Source organism: Triturus cristatus, chromosome 7, assembly GCF_964204655.1.
Source record: "Triturus cristatus chromosome 7, aTriCri1.1, whole genome shotgun sequence".
In the NCBI taxonomy this organism is placed as follows: domain Eukaryota; kingdom Metazoa; phylum Chordata; class Amphibia; order Caudata; family Salamandridae; genus Triturus; species Triturus cristatus.
Window position 1 is genome coordinate 1,569,178,156 of NC_140590.1, and position 20,197 is coordinate 1,569,198,352.

The 20,197-nt window shown below is 46.8% G+C and overlaps 1 protein-coding gene across 2 annotated transcripts in view; it reads left to right on the forward strand.

Moving 5' to 3' along the window:
- ZNFX1 (zinc finger NFX1-type containing 1) overlaps positions 1 to 19,689 on the forward strand; it is a 98,037-nt gene extending 78,348 nt beyond the window's left edge. For both annotated transcript variants that reach the window (XM_085619399.1, XM_085619400.1), the window contains exons 13-14: positions 998 to 1,093; positions 16,462 to 19,689. In XM_085619399.1, the coding sequence (XP_085475525.1) occupies positions 998 to 1,093; positions 16,462 to 18,897 (2,532 nt within the window). In that variant the 3' untranslated portion in view covers positions 18,898 to 19,689. The remainder of the gene's footprint in view (positions 1 to 997; positions 1,094 to 16,461) is intronic.
- The last annotated feature ends 508 nt before the right edge of the window (positions 19,690 to 20,197 follow it).

The following is a 20,197-nucleotide window of genomic DNA, read 5'->3' on the forward strand; positions in this document are numbered from 1 at the left end:
AAAACATGCCTGGGGTAGTTAAGTAGTGAGTGAGGTGCGAGTGTAGAACTTGGGCATTGGAAGGAGTGGATCAATGTGGGTGGGAGCTGTACGGGTACAGTATGTATAATGTAGAAGGTGGTGCGGTGGGTGAAGAAGGCTGAAGGGTGAGTGGACTGGGAGTTAGATGAGTTTGATGTAAGTAACTTGATTGAGATGGGAAATATGAGCTTGGTGGGAAAGGTGGGTGTCATGGCAATGAAGCCACTGCTGTGGAATAAAGCGTAGTGGGGTGGGAGTCGAATCAGTGGTGATGAGAGGTAAGTAGTGTGAGAATTGTGAGTGGAAAGCAAGATAGGTAACTCAGGTGGGAGAGATGACTAACAAAAATAACATCTTTGTAGTTGTGGGCGAAGACTATAAAGGCAAAGTGTTGTCACTACCCATGGGTGTGATGTGGTGCCGGGGAAATAGTATAGTAATAGTGAACAATAGCATAATGCACGTTATATATTGCACATTTTTTCTAGCAACTGCTATCATTACCCATTACAATAATACTCTTTGTATCAACCTCAAAAATATTTTAAAAGCCTGTCATTCCAATGTAAATTTGATAGCTCCTGGCAACAATGGCTACCACATTTCCAATATGTGAATTCATGTTTACTGACACCACCTTCTTTAATATGCATACAGATAGGCATAAACTAAAAGAAAAATGAAGAGCTATTAAAATAAGAACCTCTTCCCCATCACAAATATCTATCATCTCCCAATATATTTTTCTTCCTTTTCTACACATCATAGCTATATGCACACCTGACTTAACGTTTTCTTTTCTCATATATCTTCGACTGCGTGAAAATTTTGCTCACCTCAAAAATTACTCATATTTTAGATATTCCTCTCCTTTAGTTCTTTTTTCTTTCTTCCCTTCTGCTTTCTTCCTTTACCCATCCATATTCCTTGCACAAATGTCTACTATCTTGTTTTAAATGAATCTGTTCTATTTCAGCACCGCATGAGGCCAGAAATTGCTCGACTGCTGACACCTCATATCTACGAAGAGCTGACTAACCACCCTTCTGTGCTGAAGTATGACATGATCAAGGTGAGTATTCACCTGGGCCTCTAAATGATCATAGTGTGTGTGTGTGTGTGTGTGTGTGTGTGTGTGTGTGTGTGTGTGTGTGTGTGTGTGTGCAATGGAGGTGCATCACTCCTCTTACCCATCCGTTAGTTATCATATCAAGCAGCAATAGCAGAGGTGCAGCCTAGTTGATGAAGGAAGTCGGGGCTGATTTAGATTTTGGTGGACCGGGTACTCTAAACTGATGGTATGCCATTCTATTTAGACAGTCACCTGTCTGATGGTGATGCCCCCATCTTCTCCAGTGTTGAACCTTACGCTGATTGGCTGACCGATTAGGGGTCCATCATAATAAGGACAACAGACCATCTTGACTTATTTATAGCAGGTGGTCTGATGTGTCCCTCACCTCCAGGAAATACTTGGTGCTCTTGAACAGAAATAAAATAGTCCCAAACCGTAAAGGATAACTCCCTGGGTGTGAGTGGGTCATTATTTTTTTGTTTTTTAATCAGCACAGAGATGACTACTGCACCAGCAGTGATCTCTGCAAATGATGGTTTTGTGCCCGTCAAGTTGGCGGACAAAATGGCATCCTGAAAGACTGAGTAAAGACTGGGTCAGACTGTTAGCTGTGTGACACCTCAGTGTTTAATTTCTTTCACACACTCCTTGTGCTGATATATTGGTGCCTTTGTCTGAAATGTATAGTAATACTGAGTGATATCAGGAGTGGTGAAACATAAAGCCCATCAAATGGTAACACCCATTGGCAATGCCAATAGGTCTGGCTTTTGAATGCACTGTCAAGCCAGACCTAAAAATCCATGTAAGTTAATACCTGCCCTACTTCCACCCATTCTCCTGCCAGAGAAATATAGAATAACTTATCTAGTTATCTACAACACTTAGATAGTATTATCATGTCATGTGTGTGAGCCCGGACATTTCAACCTTAGACAGCCGCATAAATAAAGAAAAGGATTGCAGTTGTGTGGAGGGCAAACACTGTTTTTGTGGAAGCATACAGAGTCTGTTGAATCAAAACATGTATTCCTGACTCCCAACATGTGGATGGAGCCACAGCAACTCTCTAATCTGGCAACAGATGTGCTATCAAACTAGACCATACAAATTAACCCCCTATGCACTGAAAAGGTAGTTGGGATTGAACTGTGATTATGACAGCATGGCTAGGGTCACAGGAGCACATCTACCACTGGGTTGTTCTCTTAGCATATGGTCTGTCTGGAATGTGTTTTGCTGCACAATTATTCCAGACAGCAGTTTAACAAAGTCATGGGATGGATGTGGAAGTGGGTGTGTGTGTTTTTGTGTGCCCACCAGCTTGCCTGTGCACCAGGAACTTAGTGGTATGTAGGTGCAGGGGTAACCAGACTATTTGATGAAACTTTGGCATTTGTTTGTTCCTGGTAAGAGCCATTCTCTGCAGGGCCAGACTGGCTACCGGGCGTTTTGGTGTGCTGCCAAGCTGGGGCCTGATTTTGTTGACTGGGACTTGCGTGTTATTAAAACCATTCATTTTGCTTTGTTTATTCAGGAGCACACGCAGGTCCCCATCAACGAAATCAGCCCCCCCGCAGTGAAATCAGCCCCCAGTTCGGCAGCACACCAAAACGCCCGGTAGCCAGTCCGGCCCTGATTCTATGTTACAATGTGTTCGTAGCATGTGTGGCTGTAGTTACACATGCTTCATATACTCCTGCCATCTAGTGTTGGCCTCTGACTTTGCACGTTCTTTTTGTTGGAAGAAGTCTCTTTGAGTCACAAGGTATCATGTGACTCTACCATTAGTAGGAAATGTGCAGAAGCACGTCTCCATTGCTAGATTTTTTTTCTCAGTCATTGGGTTGAGACACGTACTGACGAGGCTTTCGGACTTGATCCATTCAACCTTCGTGATTCTGACCACCATGGTAAAACTTCGATCCCTATTGTTGAGAGAAGTACTTCATTGACACCTGTACTCCTTTTTCGTCATTGACACGTAACAGAAATTGTAGAAGAATGTGGCACCCTAGCATAGCGGCCCCCTACCATTGGGGCACTAGTACCACATTGGCGCTCAGTCGCCTCATATTCCATTAAACTCCAGAGAATGACTGCTACAAAGGGTGATGTAACCCAAAAGTGTTCTCAGTGTGACACATAATACCTCTGGGCTGACTTGCACAGGGAGTGTAGTTTGTACTTTTCATCACATCACCAGGATAATGAGTGTGTCTTCTGTTTAGCTTCTAACAGTGGAAAGACCCTTCAGAGGTATATAGACCAACACCTGCCAATCCATAGACGCCACATCTGATATTTTTGGGGAGGGCAACTCCCTCTGCGCCAAGGAAGAAGATCTCATGGCTTACCTACTTACCTACCCAGCCCAGAGGTAACCAAATGTGATGCCTCTGACCCAGAAGATGTTCCCTTCATGTTTACCACTGAGCAATGAACCAAGTTGATGTCAAGGGTTGTAAGTTTGATTGAACCCGGACACGATCAACCTCACAATCAGCCATAGACAGAGGAATAGCATTGACCATCTGGGGGTCAGGCATCCGCAGGTGACTATCACCATGGCTTTGCTTCTTTCTGGCTGGAGGGTACGTCTTAATGCCATGACAGGTCAGTGACTTTGGTCATCTCAACAACAGCGGTTTCCTCATCAAGCTTCTACATCTTGTGCTTCTTGACATCCACCTGGCCTTGAATGCCTTCTTTCAGAACAATCAGACAAGGTGGTATTGATAATAACCAAAATCCCAAACGCCATGTATTACTTATAGAAACATGGCGGCACACCTTTTCCACAACTGTCAGCACTACCACAGAAGATTTGACATTGAGCTATTCACCACCCGATACACTTCTTAGCAGAGTACCCAGGAGTATACAATCACTTTGCTGACCTGCTAAACAGGACACATCACCAAAAAATTGGAACTCTATCCACAAGTCCTATCCCCCTATGTTCAACAATGGGGGTTTCCCATAATGGACTTATTTACCTCCCACGAAAACGTTAAATGCCAAAACTTTGCCCCCAAGTTTCCACATCCACAGTCCAAAGGCAGTGCAATCAGGATAACTGGTCAGGGATATTTGTCTACTCTTTTCCTCCTCTCCCACTCCTTATCTTAGCTACTCCAAACATTCTTCATCCTGATAGCCCTCATGTGGCCTGGACAACAGTGGCTCTCAACCCTTTTGAAGATATCTGTTACCACACACTAGAGACTCCACAACAGGCTGGACCTTCTCAATTAGCAACATGGCAAAATCAGGCATCCAGACACGAGGCAACTCAATCTAGTAATCTGGCACCTGAGGTCATTTGTTATGTAAGTTTCCCAAAAGAATGCCTGGACATCCTAAAGGAAGCTTGCAGGCCTACTACTAGGGCCTGCTATGTGGCAAAATGGAAAAGGCTTGCTCACTATTGCAACTCCAAGGATCTAGAACACCTCCCTAAACTGGCAATCCAAGACATTGTCTACTATTTACTTCATCTACAGAAATCAGGGCTGGCATATAAGTCTATACGACTAAATCTTGCAGTCATTGCTGTATATATACAAACTAGAGATCATTCTTGTCTCTTTTAGAATTCAATTCAATAAAGAATTTCTGGGAGGATTTAAAAGAGTGATTCCACCTAAAGTGCCACCCTCTCTTCTCTGGAACCTCAATATAGTACTCACAAGACTCTTGGGTCCCCCCATTGAGCCATTGAGCTCCTGTCCTTTGCAATTTCTCTCTTAGAAAAAGGCTTTCACCATACTCCTCACCTCACTAGGGTGCATTAGTGAGCTACAAGTTGCTACTTTGCAAGAGCCTTTTAAACAGGTTCGTACAGATAGGCTTGTTCCAAGAACTAATCTTAAATTTCCTCCTAATGTGGTCTCTCCTTTCCACCTTAATAAAACAATTGGTCTACAATTCTATCCCTCATCCGGACTCCGTAGCAGAAAAGGACCTTTATACCCTAGCTGTTGTTTTGTCGCGTTTGCTAAACCTCGTAAAGGTCACCAATATCAAAAGCTGGCATAGCTAGATCGATTTTTAAATATATCCAAACACGTTACCTTAAAGCTATAAGGGTTCTCCCCGCTCCCCCAACATTGCACTCTACTTTGAAGAAGGGAGCAACCATGGCATTTCTAGGTAATATTCCCATAGCTAACTTCTGCAAAGCAGCTACATGGTCAATTCCACACACTTTTACCAAGCACTACTGTGGGGATATTCTTGCTCATCAAGGCTAGAGTTGACCAAACGGTATGAAGAACCATATTTCAGACATCCGCAGCATCTGTTGACTAGCCACGGCTGCTTCAGGGTTTCTTGCTTTACAGTCTATGCAGACCGTGTTTATCTACATCCACACGCTATGAATATAATATGTTTAAGTACCTTTTAAGCATCTGTTCATGGCTTCTAGTGCTGTAGATTCAAATTCACCCATGCTCTGCCCCAGAGTCTGTATATTCATTGCAAATCTCTGTAACCTTAAGTATAAATATATATAAATGTATTACTTTACACACCATTTGCATGATCACCAGATTCTTGCTACTAACCACTCCATACCTACACTCGCTGCTGTGCGCACAGAGATCTAGCACCTTCGATACTTAGGGAGGAGTCACAGAATACCTTGTGACTGGAAGAGACTTCTTCAAACAAGAACAACTTGCACTGTCTAAGCCGAACACTAGATGGCAGAAATATGCAGAGCATGTGAAAATACAGTACTATGAACGGATGCTTACAGGGTAAGTAACGTTTACTTATTTCCTTTTGTTTGTATAAAATAAGCTGATCTGGTCATGCTACCAAGATCAAAGGGTGTGTGAAAGTGATTCCATAGAAGTAGGTTAAGCAATTTTATTTGACTTTTATTTGCATACTTCTTTGTCCTTGTTACAGTTCTGCTAGTCCTTTGGATTTATGTAGTCCACCTACTCTTGTGTCTTACTGATGTGAAAGAGGGCCTGCATAGTTCAGTAAAGATAGGTTTTTATTTTCTTCAAGGCTAGGTATCCAAGTATCATGTATATATGCCTGGAAAATGTGTTCCAGAGACTAGTGCCTTGTTTTAGTTTGATTTTGTAGATGAGTGGGGTCAGAGAACACGAACAGTAATGTATCTTGATAGGATTGGCATGTAGGCATTGTGGATCAACTCTATGTACTAACCTGTGTGTAATGCACAGTTCCATGAAGCGTCAGTATTACAAGGCCTCATAGTCGGAGAAAAGTTCTGCTCCATTGACTCTATAGCTTAGTAAACTCCTACCCTAAGACTGTATAATGCACTCGGAACTATCCCAAGGATTTGGTAGGTTACAGTCCTTTTTTGGAAGTTACCTTGAAAGCTTCTGTAGGAAGCTGACTCTGTATATGGTACGCCACTAGATGGTTGTACCATGCTCAGAGTCCAGAGATTCCCCAAAAGTGTACCGGGCTGGCTCAATGTAAAATTAAAGTACTCTATTAGTGGTAGGATGGGGGAGCATCCTTAGGTCTAACACAGAGGAGTGTAAGACATGTTCGAGGCATATGAGCTGCAGATTACACACTGTGCATAGATCGCCATCTGGTGTTGGACCCGGATGTTTGCAGTTGTTTTTCCTCTTGGAAAGTCTTTGGAAGTCAAGAGGTATGTGACTCCTCCTTTGGATCGTTTTGCGCATGGGCTTCGGCTCCATCCTCAGATAGTTTTTTTCCGCCATCGGGCTCGGATGTGATCTTCGCGCTCCGGTTCCGAACAGTTTCCAATTCTTCTATCGACGCTCAATCCTCCCCCCTTTCGCGGTATTGTTTTCGATCGCGATCTCCACACTCGACGCGGCTCTCATCGATCCAATCTTCGATTCCGGTCGTCAACGAGGGCCTTCGGGCCCACCCAAGCTCCGGTCCTGGCTGATGGAAAGGACTCCATTCAAAAAGCGTCTTCGATGTGGGTCCAAATTTCCCCACACCGATCTCCATGAGGTATGCAACCTCTGCCTCTCCCCTGAACACGAGGCTCGAGACTGTCCGGCGTGCAAATCCTTCCGGTCCAAGAAAACCATTTGAGACCGAAGGGCGAGAAGAACCATGGCACACTTGTCGACAGCGATCCCCGACGACATCTTCGGAGAAGGCGTCGACGCTCCAGAAGGACAGTGCACCGAGGATGGCCTTGTCAGCGCCTCCGAGGCCGACGATTCAGATGTGGAGGACATCACTCTGGCACAGAGGGTCATGAGTACCAACATCCACCCCCACCCCACACCCTCGACGGCATCCAAAAAGGCTTCGGTCACGCCTTCGACCTCGGGCCTAGGCACGACCAAGGACACTGCTTCCCACACCGCGCCTTCGGGCCCGGTAAAGAAGCCTATCAAGTCTTCCGGCGGCTCGGGCTCGAGCCAGCCTACCGTAGGTGCCGAGAAGCACTCCTCCGCACCAACACCAAAAAAGAAAATGGCCTCCTCCTCGGCACCGAGCTCCACACAGAAACACTCGGCGCCGAAAACAACCACCAGCTCCTCGGTACCGACACCGTCCCCGGAGCCGACCAAAAAACACAAAGCCATCGACACCCACACCTCGAAGCCGAAAGTAATCTCGGAGCCGAGTAAACAACCAGCCATTCCGAAGCCGCACTGTTCAAGACAACGAACTGATGCAGACTCCAAGACAAAAAAAACGACGGCTTCGGCGCCGACGGAGCGGACACTCACTGAAGAACTATTTAGGCCTGATCCATTACAAAAAACACTGGTCAAGGACCCCAAGACTGGACATTTGATACTCCACATCAAAAAGAGACCGCTGGACAAGCCTGCCCCAGCTCCACCTCCAAAGAGGAAAGACTTTGCTACCTCCCCTTTGAGAATACCTCCACCACCTCCTCCTCCGACTCCTCCTTCTCCACCTTCTCCTCCCCAACTCATCATTCCCCCACACCCTCTCCGGATGATGATGATGATGATGTATATGATGACACAGGGGATGAGCCCCATGACCAACCTACAGGGGACCCCACTCCTATAGGCTCCCCAGACCCATGGGACGACTATAACATTCCAGACATCCCTAATGTCCCGCAGGATGATCTCTACCCTTTGAGACCATCCCCACCGGAAGACTCAATAGGGTTTAACCAACTACTCCAGAGGGCTGCACACTACCATGGTGTGGATCTCCATACTGACCCCGTGGAGGAGGACTTCCTCCTAGACACCTGCGACACAACACACAGGGCCACTTCCATCCTGCCCATGCTCAAAGGCGTTATCAAGCACGCACTGGAGGTCTTTAAAGACCCGGTCAGAGCCAGGGTCATCAACCCTCGCATCGACAAAAAATATAAGGCCGCCCCTACAGACCCCACCTACATCAGAGGGCCAGCACCACAAGATTCCCTAGTAGTGTCCACTGCAAGAAAGCGTGCAAACTCCCAGGCATCAGACGAGGCACCACCACCTGATAAGGAGTCCAAACTCTTGGACGCATCGGGCAAGCGCACTTCATCCCAGGCTGCCAACATATGGCGCATCGTGAACACACAAGCGCTTTTGGCAAGATATGACAGGGCACATTATGATGAATTGGAAGCCATAATGCAACACCTCCCTGACAAATATAAAAGTAGAGCCAATGAGCTAATCCAGGAGGGTAAAACCATCACCAACACCTCCATTCGCTGTGCCCTAGATGCAGCTGACACCACCTCTAGGGCAATTAACACCAGCGTCCTCCTCCGTCGCCATGCCTGGTTACGGATTTCAGGTTTCAAACCAGAGGTGCAAGCTTCCATCCTGAACCACCCCTTGGACACAGATACGGCGAAGTCTATGGGAGCCTTACAATCGCACCCGGCCAGGCGCTCCTATCGCCGCTCTTCCTTTCTTTCGAAGCACCTCCAGAGGCTACTCCTCTGACACCGCTTCTACTTCCTATAAAGCCCCTACCCAATCCACCTTTACAAGGGGTTACCAAAGAGGCGGCTACAGGGGCAACAATAATAAGGGCAGAGGCAAGACAAACACCTCCCGTTCTGCCTCCACCCCTGCCCAATGACTTCCCTCCACTCCCCCGAGACCATCCCACTCCGGTTGGGGGCAGACTCCACAATTTCCTTCCTGTCTGGACTACCATCACCTCAGACAAATGGGTAACGCAAATAATTCGGTCAGGCTACTGCCTCGAACTAACATCTACCTCCCAAATATTCCACCCAAACAACGCCCAATGTCACAGGAACATTTAGCACTAATAAAGCAGGAGGTAATCTCACTCCTACAAAAGAGTGCAATAGAAGTAGATCCTACCCACCAACAAAATATGGGAGTTTACTCCCTATATTTTCTCATACCAAAAAGGGACGAAACTCTAAGGCCCATCCTAGACCTCAGACCTCTAAATCACTATATACACTCAGACCATTTCCACATGGTCACACAGCAGGTACTTCCACTGCTCTCCCAAAACGACTTCCTGGCCACCTTAGACCTCAAGGACGCCTATTTCCACATTCCTGTTCACAACGCTCACAGGAAGTTTCTCAGATTTGTAGTGGACGGTCAACACTATCAATTCAAGGTGCTCCCCTTTGGAGTCACCACAGCACCACGGGTGTTTACCAAGTGCCTAGCGGTAGTGGCAGCACACCTGCGAAGGCAATATATTCATGTCTTCCCATACCTAGACGACTGGCTCATAAAAGCCAACTCATACAACCAGTGTGTACAACACACTCACGCCACTATCTAACTACTTCACGACCTGGGCTTCACAATAAATCACATTAAGTCCCATCTGCAACCATCCCACGTCAAGCAATACCTCGGTGCCACCATAGACACTGCAAAAGTGATAGCCTACCCCAGTCGTGCCAGGATAGCAAGCATTCAGACTCTCCGTGCCAAATTTCAGCCAGAACACTCTCTTCCAGCCAGAGTGTTCATGCAACTTATAGGAATGATGACCTCTTGCATATTCATAGTACCTCACGCAAGACTCCAGATGCGTCCTCTCCAAGAGTGCTTAGCGCGCCAATGGAACCAGGCCCAGGGTCAATTGACAGATCTGGTGTTGGTAGACGGTCGTGCTCATCGCTCTCTGCAGTGGTGGACCACCACAAACCTTTCCAAAGGGTGACCGTTCCTGGAACCGGGTCCTCAAATAGTACTGACAGCGGACGCATCGCTCTCCGGCTGGGGAGCTCACCTACTACATCACACCATGCAGGGCAGGTGGACGCCTCAACAAAAGTTACTCCATATCAACCATCTGGAGTTACAAGCCATATTCTTAGCCCTAAAGGCTTTTCAAACACATGTCTCAGGCAAGGCCGTCTTAGTCCGCACCGACAACATGACAGCCATGTACTATATGCAAAAACAAGGCGGCACACACTCTCCGCAGCTCTCTCAGCTAGCACAGAGCATATGGAGATGGGCCATACCCCAAAAAATCTTTCTCCTAGCCCAACATGTCCCAGGAGTCCAAAACACTATGGCAGATCTGCTGAGCAGACAAACACAACAAATCCACGAGTGGGAACTCCATCCACAAGTTCTTCACCCGTACTTTCAAATGTGGGGGCATCCACAGATAGACCTCTTCGCCACCCACGAAAACGCCAAATGCCCAAGCTTCGCCGCCAGATATCCACACCCATTGTCCAAAGGCAATGCCATATGGATGAACTGGTCAGGCAGATTTGCGTACGCTTTTCCGCCTCTCCCACTCATTCCATTAGCAGTGCGCAAACTACAACAACATTCCCTAACTCTCATCTTAGTAGCTCCAACTTGGGCCAGACAACCGTGGTACACCACACAGCTGGAACTATCTGTAGTTCCGCACCAAAAGTTACACCTCTCTCCACGCCTCTTAACCCAGAACCATGGAGAGATCAGGCACCCGGACCCAGCTCAGCTCAACCTTGCGATCTGGCTCCTGAAATCCTATAATTCGGTTATCTAAATCTTCCTCCTGACTGTATGAACGTCATTAGAGAAGCTAGGCGACCCACCACTAGAGCTTGCTACGTAGCCAAATTGAAACGTTTTGTGGTCCATTGTCACAACAATAACTTCAATCCCCTAGATGTGTCCATTCAGCACTTCATAGGCTATTTACTACACCTACAGAAATGCAATCTAGCCTACATGTCTATTAGACTGCACCTTGCAGCCATAGCAGCTTATCTACAAAACAGGCAACATCCATCACTCTTCAGAGTTCCTGCCATAAAAGCCTTCATGGAAGGCCTCAAAAGAATAATTCCCCCCAGAGTGCCACCCTCACCTGTGTGGAACCGAAACATCGTTCTCACCAGACTAATGGAGCCTCCCTTTGAACCTCTACACAAATGTGAACTTCAATTCCTAACATGCAAAACTGCTTTTCTTGTAGCCATCACTTCCCTCAGAAGGGTCAGTGAGATACAAGCACTCGCCATTCAAGAACCTTTTCTGCAAATGCACCATAACAAGGTTGTTCTCCGTACTAATCCAAAATTCCTCCCTAAGGTCATCTCTCCCTTTCACCTAAACCAATCAGTAGAACTACCCGTATTCTTCTCGCAACCACAGACCGTTGCAGAAAGAGCTCTCCACACATTCGATGTCAAACGAGCCTTACTCTACTACATCAAGAGAACACAACCCTTTCGTAAGACCAAACAACTGTTCGTTTCCTTCTTACCACCACATAAAGGCAACCCCATCTCCAAATCTGGGATAGCTAGGTGGATTGTCAAATGCATTCAAATTTGGATGAGGCTTCCATGGCACTCTAAGGGAACATTCCCTTAGATGATATCTGCAAAGCAGCTACATGGTCAACACTGCACACTTTCACTAAACACTATTGTGTCGATGTGCAAACTAAGCAACAAGCTAGTGTGGGCCAGGCTGTACTCAAAACATTGTTTCAAACCACTGCAACAGATACTGGTGGTCGCCGCGAGGGGTGGGTACTGTTATATAATCTATGCACAGTGTGTAATCTGCAGTTCATATGCCTCAAACGGCAAATGCTACTTACCAGTATGCATCTGTTCTTGGCATGTGGCCATGTCTGAACTGGGGTGGCAGAGTGGGCTAAAGAACGGTGATGGATCAAACCTAGATCTGTTGACTGGGTGTGAGTGTTTGATTGGTTCTGATGCTCCGTCCATCACCACCCCCTTTTGTACCGCTTTGTTCGCCATAAGTTGGCCATAAGTTGGCAGGGTATGCTCAGACGTGAGTCCCTTGCTCACTTTACCACTGGATTCAAGCAAGCCTGGCTGAAGACGGCTGAAATGCCAGACACCGGTCCTAGGATGCTTGTTTCCGGTCCAGGGAAGGCATGGCTTGGCAGTTCGGGCTGGACTGTTCCCATGAGGCACAGGGTCAGACTGATTTGCATATGGCCATGTCTGAACTGGGGTGGCAGAGTGGGCTTAAGAACGATGATGGATCAAACCCAGATCTGTTGACTGGGTGTGAGTGTTTGATTGGTTCTGATGCTCCGTCCATCACCACCCCCTTTTGTACCACTTTGTTCGCCATAAGTTGGCAGGGTATGCTCAGACGTGAGTCCCTTGCTCACTTTGCCACTGGATTTAAGCAAGCCTGGCTGAAGATGGCTGAAATGCCAGAAACCGGTCCTAGGAAGCTTGTTTCCGCTCCAGGGAAGGCATGGCTTGGCAGTTCGGGCTGGACTGTTCCCATGAGGCACAGGGTCAGACTGATTTGCATATGGCCATGTCTGAACTGGGGTGGCAGAGTGGGCTAAAGAACGGTGATGGATCAAACCCAGATCTGTTGACTGGGTGTGAGTGTTTGATTGGTTCTGATGCTCCGTCCATCACCACCACCTTTTGTACCACTACACACACCCACCCGCCTTCCCCGGCTACCTTTATCTGTTCCAGCTTATCTTATTTAGATAGCACACACATGGGCATCTTCACTGTTACTACTACGCTCCATCTTTCCCTGCTGGTGAAAAACAATCTGAGGATGGAGCCAAAGCCTATGCGCAATACGATCCAAAGGAGGAGTCACATACCTCGTGACTTCCAAAGACTTTCCAAGAGGAAAAACAACTGCAAACTTCCGGGCCCAACACCAGATGGCGATCTATGCACAGTGTGTAGATCTGCAGCTCTACATGCCAAGAACAGATGCATACTGGTGAGTAGCATTTGCCTTATTGCACAACATTGACCAATAAGGGACACACGACTCAATAAGGAGATCCACACCAATTTTAAAAAAATAAGCATAGTTTCAGTTTTATTTTATGACCAAGATCTTCGCAATGAGGTAAGTATATTTCGCAGGAAAAATACTTAAGACTTTCCAACGTCGACACTTTCAAAGAGTTCGGTGATATCCTATGGAGGAAAACAATAATGCGGTTAAACAGGAAAGTACACTACTTGCATTTCCACTCTTCCGGACCAAAGGTCAGCAAGGTGAACGGGTCAGGTGAGCACCAAAACTACACCACCAGCAATAGGGGCGGCTGGGGGCAGAGGTCAAAATCGGAATTTGGCTCAATGCGTTTCAATGGAGACTGGGGGTTCTTGAAGTCTCACTGCTTGCAGGTACGTAAATCGGTTGCAGGGACCAAGCTTTTGGTGTTAGAGCCAGCACAGCGGGAGCCAGAAAGCAGCACCAAACATGTACCACAAGCGGCACAGGGGCGGCCGGGTGCAGGGTGCAAATTCAGCGCCGGGTGCCCAATGCTTTTCAATTGAAAACTTGCTATGGACAAACAAGCTGCAGGCATCGCAACGGAGGCTGCAGGAGGGAAACCAGAGACAGCAGAGATAAGTAGAGATGTAGGGTGTCGTGGGGGCACCGTCAGTTCAGCTCACCAAGGCCCAGGGGCTTCGGTGCAGGGGTGTCCTTAGATGACGGATTCTTCTTACCAGAGACGGTCGCTTTTAGGGGAAGCCTCAGGATTCAGGCTGCAGGTGTCATCGTGGAATCCAGTAGGGGGTCAGCCAATGCTGGATGAGATCGGGATCACTGAGGAACCTGTTGTGGGTTAGTGGGCCACTTGGACACAGGCCGGAGGCCTCAGGTGCACAGTGGGCAGGACTCGCGGTTGCGGAGGGTGCCAGAGTCCTTTGTGTAGGTTTCTTGGGGACAGATACGCTGTCCTCTGGAGTCTCTGGTCTTTGTCGAAGGGATCTGGAAGTCGCTGGCTGCAGGACAGGTGTTGTCTTCTTTTGCAGGGTCTTGGAAGCTGGAGATCGGCAGGTAGGGCTAGGGCCAAGTCAGTAGTCTTCTCCAGGCTTCGCTGCACAGCGTTTTCTTCGTCCTTCTACTGAGGTCGCAGGAACTAATTTCCAGGTCTGGGAGAGCCACCTAAATGCTAAATTTATGGGTGTTGTAGGGTAGTAGCAGGTAGGGCCAATGGGCACCTTACCTGGGATGGCTACTCACTCAATTATGCCAACCTCCTGAGGTAGGGAACATAGACCTACCCCTGATTGGAGGGGTCTCCCCATCTTCAAGATTGCGGGACTGAAAGATGTGCTTTACCTTTCCCCCACATTAGGGGTTGAGTTGGCAGAGGTGGGCACACCTCCTATTCTCCTAAGGTTTCCCACTGGTTTTCCCTCCAAAAGTGGGGGTGTAAACCGGGGGCTGCCATCTGATGTTAGCAGCAGATGAAGGGTGTCGCATTACAAAGGTGGCAGGCCTTTGAAACTTTCCTCTCGAGCACTGAGCCCATCCTGGGGGCGGGTAGGTGTGACACCTCCGCCCAGGATGTGCATTATTTCTGGTCCCAGAGAGCAGAGGCTCTCGACCCAGTGGTCTAGAAACATATCTGGTGGTGGCAGGCTGCCTACATTCAGTCTGTGACCACAACAGAATTCGGTAGGTTTTCAGGGAGCACCCCTGAGGTGTCCTCTGAGTACATGTTACAATAACTCCTACACAGGCACACTGGCATCAGTGTGGGTTTATTGGGAGGAGTAGTTTGGTACCAAACACTCCTGTATTCAGTGAAGCCATCATGGTGCTGGGGAACTCGAGTTGTCGAGTTTCCAGCCCATGTACTCTCTATGGGTTTCCCTGGCACTTACATAATTAAGAAATAGACCATAAAAATATTAGACTCACACCTGTGATATAGTGCACCCTGCCTTAGGGCCGGCAAGGCGGCTAGAGGGGTGACTTATCACTATCTTAGGCAGTGCTGGTTGGCATGGCACACAGGCAGTGTGCCGTGTCCTCTTTGACATTTTGTCTGCTCCAGGTCATGCATGCTGCATTAGCAGTCTGCCTGGCCTAGGTGAGGGGTCGTTAGGGGACCTTCTTCAGTCCCAATGCCCTAGGTACCCAGGTACCATTTACTAGGGACTTGCAGGGGCCTGAAGGGCCAATTGTGGAATAGTTTTTAGGGAAGAAGCGCTGGCACAGGGGACCTGGTTGGCAGGTACCCTGTGTACTACAATCGAAACCACATCAAATACCAGGCAAAAAGTGGGAGCTAACCATGTCAAAAGATGCGCTTTCAGACAGCTTCTATTACCTACAAGCACTCATTGACAACAGAAGTAGGTAAGCACAGAATGACTGCCGGGAAGCTGCTGAGTAGAATTTAGAAATGGCTTCACAGAGGTCTCGTTGTTTAGTCTCCCAAATGCTCTCAGTGTATCTGCTCTGGAAAGTGTCCTTTCACTCTCCACCTGTTTTTATTTTTGTTTTTTACAGTTCAGTAAAGATATGAAGACATATATTTGTTTCTTTCAAGTAGTATCTAATTAACCAAGATGTCCTCTCATCATATTATTTCCTTGCGTGTTTAAGAATTCCATTTCTGCTCCTATATAACCTTGGCTATACCAAATTTTGAACTGCCTATGATCCTCCGCTCTGCCTTCCCTCCCCATTTCTTTCTGGATTTGTTCAGCATACATTGGCCATTTGTAAGGTCTTGTAGTGTGTTTACATGTATATAATGCGTGATGCTACTTCCACTGTGTTGACGCTCAGTTTTTAGCTGTGGTGTGTGACAGGACGTAAACTGTATGAACACTGATCCCAGGACAATTAATTGTGTTCAATGACCACAAATGTTGTATTATCCAGAACCCTGCTCATGAGCTGCATTAACTCTTTTTCTACAACCTGCCTGCTATATGGCTGTTATGCATTTAAGAGTTTGCTGAAAGGACCAAACCTCTCTTTTGGTGTAGAGAGTTCTGAGGCCTAGAATTCTCCAAATGCTTTGTTTGCTCTGAAAGAGTGTAAAGATGTCTGTACATAAATATGAACCCTTAATATCAAAGAGTCAACATGAAAACAAGTTGTACTAGTTGATTCTCTTCTTTCATAACTTCTCTCTTGTTTTGCTTCCAGGGGGTGTCCTCCAACCTTTTCTTTGTGGAACATGACTTTCCAGAGCATGAGATTCCAGATGGAAAGAGCCACCAGAACCAGCATGAGGCCCAGTTTGTGGTGGAACTTTGCAAGTATTTTCTGCACCAGGATTATCAGCCCTCTCAGATCACCATCCTGACAACCTATACTGGACAGCTATTCTGCCTTCGAAAACTGATGCCCGCTAAGACATTTGCTGGTGTGAAGGTGCATGTGGTGGACAAGTACCAAGGCGAAGAGAATGATATAATTTTACTGTCGCTTGTCCGTAGTAATAAAGAGGGGAAGGCTGGTTTTCTCCAGATTTCTAATCGTATTTGTGTGGCACTCTCCAGGGCGAAGAAAGGACTGTACTGCATTGGGAACATGGGCATGCTGGCAAAGGTACCTCTGTGGAGCAGAATCATTCACACATTGAGAGAGAAAGGCCAGGTGGGAAAAGCACTGCTGCTTTACTGCCAGAACCACCCCATTACCAGAACATTGGTGTCCAAGGCAGCTGACTTCCGCAGTGTGCCAGAAGGAGGTTGCAGTCGTCCCTGTGAATTCAGACTTCGCTGCGGTCATGTATGCACCCGTGCATGCCACCCTTATGATTTGGAGCACACAGAGTTTCAATGCATGAAACCGTGCCAGAAGATATTGTGTGATGTAGGCCACCGATGCCCTCAAGTCTGCTTCGAGGCTTGCGGGGACTGCGTTGTGAAAGTACAGAAGGTCATCCGCAAATGTGGCCACCGACAGCAGGTGCCCTGTTCAATGCCTGTAGAGGACTTCTGTTGTCAGCAACCTTGTAAGAAGCTCCTCAGGTGTGGGCATGAATGTGGCAATGTCTGTGGGGAAGAATGTGAGGAACTATGCCCCCAGGAAATCACAGTGACGCTCAAGTGTGGACACACCCAGCAGGTGAAGTGCTGGACCAAGCAGGACATAGATTATGGTATGCCAGTAAAATGCAACATTAAGTGCCCTGCCACCTTGGATTGTGGCCATCCCTGTCGTGGTTCTTGCCATACTTGTTATGAAGGACGATTTCATGAACACTGTAAGCACGAATGCAACAGTCTTCTGATATGCTCACATGAGTGTCAGGAACCATGTACTAAAGAGTGTCCTCCATGCCAGAGAATATGTGAGAACCGTTGTGTCCATAGCCAGTGCAAGAAGAAGTGTGGTGAGCCTTGCGCCCTCTGTGTGGAGCCTTGCGAATGGACGTGCAGGCACCACCAGTGCAGAAAGCTTTGCTCTGAGCCATGTAATAGGCCCCCATGCGATGTCCCGTGCACCAAGATGCTGAAGTGTGGGCACCCATGCATTGGGCTCTGTGGTGAGCCATGCCCTACAAAATGCCGTGTGTGCAACCATGATGAAATCACCCAGATTTTCTTTGGCTTTGAGGATGAGCCTGATGCGCGATATGTGCAGCTGGAGGACTGCAAACATATCTTTGAGGTTACTGGCTTTGATCACTACATGAACAGCAATAGAGACGAGCAGGAAACATTTATCAAATTAAAGGTTTGTCCCATTTGCCAGACCCCTATCAGGCGGAATCTGAGGTATGGCTCTCTCATCAAGGAGCGACTGGAGGAGATTGAAAAAGTTAAGGTGAAACTGCGGGGTTCGTCTCCTGAAATTTTAGAAAACAGACTGCGCTTGCAGTCTCAGCTCTCTAAGATGAAGGATATACGTAGAAATGTTCCCATGGAGTATAAGATGATGGAGGAGAAGCTTATGTTGACTAATCTATCTCTCAAGGACCTTGAAAGCTTGGAGAACCAGATGGTCTTTTATGAAAGGCTGGGAGGCTTGATGAGTTCCATGAATAAGATGGATGTGGATGAGAAACCAGCGCTACGCAAGAGGCTAGGTGAAGTTCAAAGCTGGCTGGAGAAACCTAGGTTAAGCTTTTCCAAACAAGAACTCTTGGACCTTCAGAGTGAAGTGCAGCGGTTGACCTACCTGGTGGATCTTCTCACGAGATGCAAAATGGCAGCTGGAAAGATTAATGTTACTGCCCAGAGCGAGGTCAATAAATTACGCCAGGTTCTGGAGGCCACCAAGCATTTCACAGAAGATGAGGAACAGCTGGTGAAGGCAAAACTCAAGGATCTAAAGTCTGTACTCCCTTGTGCAGGTCTGGGGATCAGTGATGAAGAGCGGGTGATGATTGTTGCAGCTATGGCCCTCCCAAGGGGTCATTGGTTTAAGTGCCCCAACAACCATGTCTACCTGATCACAGAGTGTGGTGGGGCAACACAAAGGAGCAGATGCCCAGAATGCAGCGCCGAGATTGGGGGGGAGAACCATGCCTTACTACCAAGTAATCGGTTAGCTTCGGAAATGGATGGTGCTCCGCATGCGGCCTGGTCTGAGACGGCCAACAACATGTACAACTTTGATGGCTTGAGATAGCTGGGTTAATACAATGAAAAAATATCCTAGCGATAGCTAAGAATCCAGCATTATATTAATAGCTATACTTAATCTTTGTGAAACAATCTTCCTTTTTACCCAGCTGTTTTTATCGTTTCCATGCTTGCTGATGCCAGTTTTGGAAAAATACCTCTTTCACAGACACTATTTAATTTTTAAAATGTGTGTGTATTTTAATCTCTCAGCTGGAATCAAGATTGGGGAGCGGTTTATTAAGAGTTAATGTGGTATGGAATGTTTAATTTGTGGAAGCAATGGGGCGTAACAAACACGATTGAATAGACAATGATTTTGTAAATGCGCTATTGATCAAGTAAACCCCTTCGATATCACAATTTGGGGGTGTGGGGGGAGAGAAAGGGAGACATCACTAATGGCAGGCAGTTGGCCAAAGCATCTGCTAGCTCTGTTTGGTCTCTAAGTGGTAATTATCTCTCTCTGCCTATCTTCTGTACAATGTGATGATGTTCCTCTAGTTTTGCAGTGCAAGGAAAGGATGCATTAATCGTCAATAAAACATGGGTTGTAAACCTACCCCCATCCCCCCCTATTATTGTGCCGTATTTAAAACTCTTTGCCCGGTTCTCCTCTTTTATCATACTGGACTGATTTGTACACTCCATAATCTCAGGACCTTTTTAATCTTCCAGTTGTCTTGCAAGGGGCCCTCTTTGCAGGTCCTTTACAAGCACTTACCTGAATGATCCTCTGTGTTCTGTACTATGCACTTTAGAACCAAATGGGAATGAATAAAGTAGTTCCTAACCAGAAGGTGTGTTTGCTTCTTTTTTTTTAAACTCTGGATTTCAATCAATTCTATTGATTCCCACATCACTCTAATATTTCATCCACTTTCAAGACAAGCTTTCCTTTAATTATTGGACTCAAAGCCTCTGTGTCATCTTTCATTTCAGTTTTTCTCCCCCTTCAATTGGGTACTGTGAAGCACTGACTGACCTCTCAGGACAGGTCTCCACAAAGACAGACCCTTTGTGAAAGCAAGCAATTGAAAGTCTTTATTAAAATAAAGTACATTTTTTCTGACACCCTTTATAAGGCATAAATATGCAAGGTATGTATGTCTCTTACTGCTTCAAGACATTTAAGTACTGTTACTGATATCTGTTTTTTCAATGAAATAGCTTTGATTGATTTTGTGGAGAAAACAAGCATTTTAGGTCTGGCAACAGCCTGTTTCTGTGCCTCAAATAGAATGGAATGTGTGCTTGTCTTGGTCCTGAATTACATGAAAGGACAGTGATGTAAATGACACCCTTTC